Source organism: Corvus brachyrhynchos, unplaced genomic scaffold (assembly GCF_000691975.1).
Source record: "Corvus brachyrhynchos isolate BGI_N302 unplaced genomic scaffold, ASM69197v1 scaffold146, whole genome shotgun sequence".
Taxonomy (NCBI): Eukaryota; Metazoa; Chordata; class Aves; order Passeriformes; family Corvidae; genus Corvus; species Corvus brachyrhynchos.
The window spans coordinates 854,403-861,330 of record NW_008238960.1 but is presented as its reverse complement, the minus strand read 5'-3'; the positions used below and the strand labels follow the sequence as shown (position 1 = coordinate 861,330).

Sequence of the window (6,928 nt, the reverse complement as noted above, 5' to 3'; positions counted from 1 at the left end):
TCTCATGTGTTAAAAAAATCCCAATCAAGCAAGCAAGAAATTCAAGGATTAATAACTCAGCTGAGTTCCACTAGCCGCATATACTCTTGGCTCAAGCATTTCCTGAGATAAAAATTGATGCAGAGTAAAAGAGTGTTCCCAGTAAGTGTCATATATATTTTCCCAATCTTGTATTATACTCTTCTCAAGCTCTGGTTACTGACTGTTGTCAAATAGATGAGATTTTTTATCTAGCACAGTGCCATCGTTCTCATGGATGGGTGCACGTTGTTCTCAGGGGAGCCTTTGGAAATTGACAAATATGAAAGCTACTCATCAAATCCAGACACCACCCTTTAAAAGAGTAATATTAAACCAGAATTTTAAAGTAAATAAATCAAATAGATTTACCCCTATGGGAAGACGGGAAGATCCAAGGGCTTCTTGTGCCTCAGAAACATCATGTTCTTGAATGCTGCCATTGCCACTGCTGTCCCCTGAAGCCTGTGCAAAACCCAGTTATGGGAGGAAATTCATAAAAGTCAGGGAGAAAAGCATGATATCCAAGGAATTGGCTATTTAAATGCATAAAAAACCCCCTTTTTTTTGGTTGGCGAAGCCTCAGTGTCATTATGTTAACTTACTTCAGTACTTACAGTATTCTATCAAAATAACCCTTCAGAAAAATAAAAGCCATAGTTCATTTCCTGAAAGGTGTTTTCGACCTTTCAGGAAATGAAAATAAAATGATACTTTTTTAAGAAACAGGTTTGGGGGTTGTACAGGAAAAAAATCCCTCCCTCCCCCGATAGTTTTAAATATGATATATGTCTCCAAGAAAAAAATACTACATATAGTGTTATGAAAGATGTCAAATGGAAATTTACTTTGAAATCTCTGAGGCATTGAGGAAGTGTTTATAAGAATACTTACATAAGGGTCATCATCTTCACAATGATCTTCAGCAGCCCTTGGGTCAGATTTGATTGTCAGATGTTGAATCGAGCCCTACATGGAACATCAAAAACATTTCAAGGAAGTAATATTTTAAGTGGCATGTGTGAGGGGGAGTGGGGGTGAACGGTGGGAATTAAAGCAACAAAATACCCCAAACTGTGTTCAGATTTACTTGGAAAATGATCTGAAGTATGAAATTTTATGATAATAATACAGATTTAAAGATGTAAATATGTTTGTACATTCTCCTTTTGCAAAATGCAGAACAAATTGAAGCTGCCAGAATATAATGACTGCCATGTCCCAATGACATTATGGTCACCACACTGCATGGTTAGTTCCCCAGCCGAATGATCTAGTCCTGGATTGTGTCCTACACTCTGTAAAACACTGTCTGCTTTTTTTAGTGAAGAAGTGTGTTGCAGCTCCAGAAGTGGCATGTGAAAGCCCCTAAAAATGGAGACAAAGGATGGGAAGGGAATACCAATAAGTGATGAAGTGGGTCAGGAAGAAACCAGTTTAAAACTTTCCAGAGAAGAAATAAAGGAGATGGATTTTCTGATAACAAATGTTTCTTTTTTTCAGAGTCACAAACTGTACTTCTCAGTCTGACATGCTGAAGGAGCAGTAACAATTCCATTTTAAACATTTAACTGTTTTTTCTGCAAAGACTCAAAGTGTTTTAAGAAACGTGGGAGATGTTTTGTTATTACAAGATTTCACAGAGTTAGACATGATGCACATGTAGGGCACAAAGATGGATATTCAAGTCAAGAACCAGTTTACATATAACACACCACATAGAATTTTTTAGAAAGGAGTAAAATTTGTCATTCTATCTTAAACAATCCTATAATTTCTGTACCTTTGAAGACCATAAAACTCAAGCAGTTGGTACCTCCTGAGTTTGCTGGCCTTCTGAGGCAACAGCTCAGTAGTCTCAACCATCCTATTTCTCTCAAAATGTAATGGGCAACTCAGATATTGAACAATGTCAGACTGACAGAACAGTTCACTGAAAAATCGTACATGAAACAAGCACAACCAATTAAACAGTCTCCTGGAAGTGATAATTTTTTCACAGTACAAGTGAATCACATTTGGAGAACACATTTTTCTCCTCTTGCTCTAATCTGTGGCCCTGAATGGTAAAGGAAGCAAAATGGAGAGCTGTAATGTTCCCCCAATGTTACTGCTAGCCGATTCCTCCAACTAGGAAAGTCTGCACGATAGGGATGGTAGGTATGAGATACTTTATTTACTTTCTGGGTCTTGTGGCTGCTGGTGCCTTCCCTGTTAAAACTGGTTTGCAGCATCTGGCATTATCACTGATTCAGCTGTACTTGGTTGTTGTCTGGCTTCCGCTTTTCTTTACAAGCATCAGGGCTTTATTTTCCTTTGGTTTCAATGAATCTGATGATAGTTATGTCCTTTTGTGTCTGACAGCCAGAGCCTTAGACACATGAATTCCCATTAGCCAGAGCAAACCAGCATCTGACATCTATTCATTTGCACAATCTGCTGAGATTTGTTTCTGTTTTGGGCAATTAATGTAAACAGTTCTTGGCACAGAAACAGAGTTTGAGCGAGGTTCAAGCATTTAGTTTTTCTACCCAAAAGCAATTGTGACAGATGATGCATGAAAAAATAAAGGCACAGGAACCTAGAGTACAAGTCACAATTAGTGCTAATGAAGCAATCAGAGTATTGGCTGAAATTTACGTACTCGATATAGCATACAGAACAGCTTGTTTCAGTGGAAATACATTACAGTGTCATCCACTATATGCATTTCTGTCATCATATTTATTGGTGATAATCTCAGCAAGTGATCATCACGTGTGTTTTCCAGGTGGGATAGCAAAGTGGTTTCCTTTTCTTGAATGTTTCTCAATCCTACTTAGTGATCAGGCATTCACAATACTCCAGTCTTCCTATTTGCCTAAGAAAGGTAGCACCAACAGGCAGTTTTCCTGCATATCACTTTCCACCCCTTATTTGCTGCTAATCAATATAGCTCTGTGATTCTAGGTGCTTAGACTGGTCAAACAAATGATAAAAGTACATCAACTTTGTTGCTTACCAGATGGAGTTCGCAACCTGCCAGTACCCCTGAACTTTGGAAAGAACATATTTATTCCCTAAAGAAAAGGATTCACTCTGCTTTGTGCTACTGCTTTACTAGTTTAGAAGAGACATTAATCTCACAAAGCACAGTACAAGTTCTGAAGTACAGGAAATAAAAAATAAGACAAATAAAGTGTGAGGTTCCCCTTTCCGTTCAACAATAAGTTGATCTTACACATAGTGGCTGCTCTCAGTGGCTGAGAATTTCAGTCAGGATGCAGCAGGAAGGATGCTTGCACTCAAGCTAAGAGGGCTTGGGAGCCTTGTAGTAGTGGTTTTGGTGCATTCTATTTCCTAAAGCACCTGATAAGCTACAAATAATATATAAACTGTAAAAATTCACATTTATCTTCCAGATATCTTTATCTTTGATGGTATCATTCTCCTTCTGATGTTGAATGTGAATACCTAACTAATAAGAATTTAAAACTTTCACTTTATAGTAAGGTATTTTCAGAAATTAATAAAATGGATTCTCTGAAATCTGCCTTTCTTAGAAAGGCCATAAAAATTTATGTGACATATTTACTTTGAAATTTCTAATATTCAAATGGAAGGGTGAGCTTAATATCTGGACTATCAATAAACTTCTGAGGATCTCAGAACATTGTATTTTAAACCAGAGGTTATATAACTGCGCTGCCCAAACCCTAGCTAGGTATGGAAAATAAAACCTATGTGATTTGACCCTCATTTGGGATATAACCACCGTAAGCAGGCTTTCTTGGGTAGTAAGTACATGCATTAAACAGTAAGAAATGTGAATTTGTCAGACAGCACTTACTGTGAACTTTTCCAGTCCCGTGGCTCCCGCATTACCGACAAATATCCCAGAGCCAGATTCAAATGCCAAGGTCCGAGCAGACCTTTGAAACTGAAGCCTCTGATATTCTTCACAATCCATGAACAAAGCAACATCATTTCCCTCAACAGTCACTGTAAACCTATTCCACCTGTTAGTCATCACTGGCACTTTAAAGGAAGCAGCCTCTCGGGAGATATGGGATCCAGGCTCTGTGTAGTACATGATTATTCTCTGGGTGCTGTCATCAACTGGTGAAATCCTCAGTCCCAGGTAGATTGTTTTCTGGAAGGCATCTGTTACTGCAAAGAGCACTCCTCCACGATCACTGTTTGGTTTCACAGTAACCACAACAGCGAAATCTCTGTAGAAAGGTGATGGTATTATAGCGCTGGTCAGTCGGCCGATGTTGGAATCTGGACCAAAGCTGTAAGCTGGGAACCCTCCATAGCCCGTGACAAAGTAGACAGAAGGAGGAAGAGGGACTCCTATTAACTCCGTGAGGTCAAGGTGTCCTTTTGAGCCTCGTTCTGTGCATGAGAAAAAACGTGTTATTTATCCTTGAGGTACACAGAGCCCATTTAATTTATGTGATTGAAGAAAGGCCTGAAAAACTGAAATGTAGTGTTATAATACCAGGAACATACTTCTAATACTTCAGGCCACAGTCCAGGTAGTGCTTAAACACATGTAGCTATGTATGCACGTCATTCTTTGCCCTTTGACTAACAGAGGCTACTTGTATGCTAAAGGAAGGCACACGTAAACATTTGGTGAAATTGAATGGCAACAAGGATTTCCTGCAACATGTATTTACTTCAGCTGTCCATAAACTGGAGAAAATGCTGAATGTGCTTGCATAGTGGATTCAGTGGAAAACGAGCAACATTCATTTTCTTAAATAAATTGAGATTCTTTATTGTCACAAAGACAGCAATAGTTCTCTACAAACAGCATGGCACAGTTTCACAAAATAGGATAAAATTTACAGTGGATTTGCTTGCAAATTACAGTTACCTGTGTCTACAACAGAGGTCAGATTTTATTTATGCCCTATTTTCACGTTTATCTCCTTAACTGCACTGCCTAACAAATACTATTCAGCAACAAAAACTCAGTTTTGAAATGAGAGTATTTACGCTCTGGCAAACAGGAAGAATTATGTATCTCTGCCAAACATGCCCAGAGAGACAACACCTACCATGCAATGAAGGAGCAATGATAACAGCTAAATATCTGCACCCAATTTTAACCTTGGGAAGGCATACTCTAGCAGCATAGCAGAAACAGAACTACCAATTTTCTTCTAAGAAGTAAAAGCAAGCAAAAAAGATAACATTTTTAATCATGAGCAATTCAGGTCTGAATCTATGCACAAATCTGCTTTCAATTTTTAAATTTATTCAGTTACCTGTGACTGTAACAGCTATATAAGCTGAATAAATCCAAATGGAATAGTAATGGAAAAGATATGACAGTCCATCTGAGAACTGCAAGCAAATTGAACTCAAAATCTTTGCTTGAAGTACCTGATTAAAATCAGGCAAAATAAAAGAACCTTACTCTTTGCTCTGTAAACTGGCAAACTGGTTCTGATTAAGAGCTTAGAGAGTTTCTTTAGCTGCAATGTGCTTCTGTTACTGATTGCTCATATGCAATACCAGCCTGGCCTATGCATGGCCAAGTGTCTTCCATTGTACTAGTGGATTTGCAAAGAAACTGTAAAGTGTTTTTCTGGTGCCAAAGACGTTATAGTACAGTTGAAATAAATCCTAATCTATCCTCTTCTCTGTACTTTATAATCATAGAATCGTAAAGGTTGGAAAGCCCTCCAAGATCTTTGAGTCCAAATGTTAACCCAGCGCCACCGTGTTCACTACTTAACCATGTCCCCAATTGCCATATCCACACACCTTTTGAACACTTCCAGGGGGAGCTCATTAAATGAAAAATAGGCTGGTGTGCTTCATACAGAAACAATTGCCCTGAAACATTTTTGAAAGTATAGATGTTTTGTTTGGAAACAGAAAAACTAGCTCCTCATTCAGAAACCAAATCCCTTTGACACTTCTAAATGCTTTGCCAGATAGATTTTTTTCCCTTTCCAAACAGCTTGAAAAGTGGATATACTTCTTTTCTGGCCAAACACAGCTAACGCTATTTTGATTGTGAGTCTAATACTGGGTCATGTTTTCTATTCACACATACATACACATAAAGGAACCTCCACTACAAACAAAATACATAAGCCATCACACAAGGGTAAGAAGGTAAGGAAAGTAATAATCTTGAAGGATAATATAGGAACCCTACACAGATACCAAACCTACAGCCAAAGAGCCATGGCAAAGTAACCAAGAAAGGAGATGGACAATATCTAAGGTGTCCAGCAATCAGGCTTGGACAGCAGGATGCATCCTAGGAGCGAAACTAATAAATACAACAGTAATTTCACAATTCCCATTCTTAAGGGAAGATTTGGTGATTGGAAAAGAGCCTGTTCATTCTCTCCACACAAGGTGTGGAGCTGCAGTCTAGTTGCAGTTTCCCAGTCACCCAACAGTAGCACACAGAGCCCCAAACACGAGCTCTTTCAGCACAGCCTCTGACACAAACAAAATGTATTTGCAAAAGGTGGCAGCAAAAGACAGCAAAGAATCAGGATTTTCATTTGAGTAAAATAAATCAGAAGGCCCAGCAAAAGTCTGAACTTCAGAGAGGCTGGGATAGAAGCTTGCACCTATCCACTGCAGAAAATCAAAACAAAACAAGAAGCGTCTAGCCAAATTCTGTACTTACAGCTCATACCCAGCTCTTAATGGATTTATGTGGACCTAGAGACACAGTTAGAAGCAGAATACAGGCCCTACAGCCACTGGTTTTCAATTATCTCTGACAAAATTAATGTCTCCCTAATGTGGTTGTGTTAGAATAAAAATACTCTCTTATTCTCTTACATAAATAGGTAAATGCTATGCTATTTTAAGTACCTTTAAGCCAGCAGAGCACTATGTTGCACCAGATTAGTTTTGTTTCAAACACTACTAAGGCACTGGATATTGG

General features: G+C 38.5%; 1 protein-coding gene across 1 annotated transcript in view; it reads right to left on the bottom strand.

Moving 5' to 3' along the window:
- The window catches only part of COL15A1 (collagen type XV alpha 1 chain), a 116,341-nt gene that overhangs the window by 74,411 nt on the left and 35,002 nt on the right, over positions 1-6,928 (bottom strand). The window contains exons 3-5 of the mRNA XM_017738629.1: positions 3,848-4,395; positions 913-987; positions 391-483 (exon numbers count right to left, since the gene is read on the bottom strand). Of these exons, the coding sequence (XP_017594118.1) occupies positions 391-483; positions 913-987; positions 3,848-4,395 (716 nt within the window). The remainder of the gene's footprint in view (positions 1-390; positions 484-912; positions 988-3,847; positions 4,396-6,928) is intronic.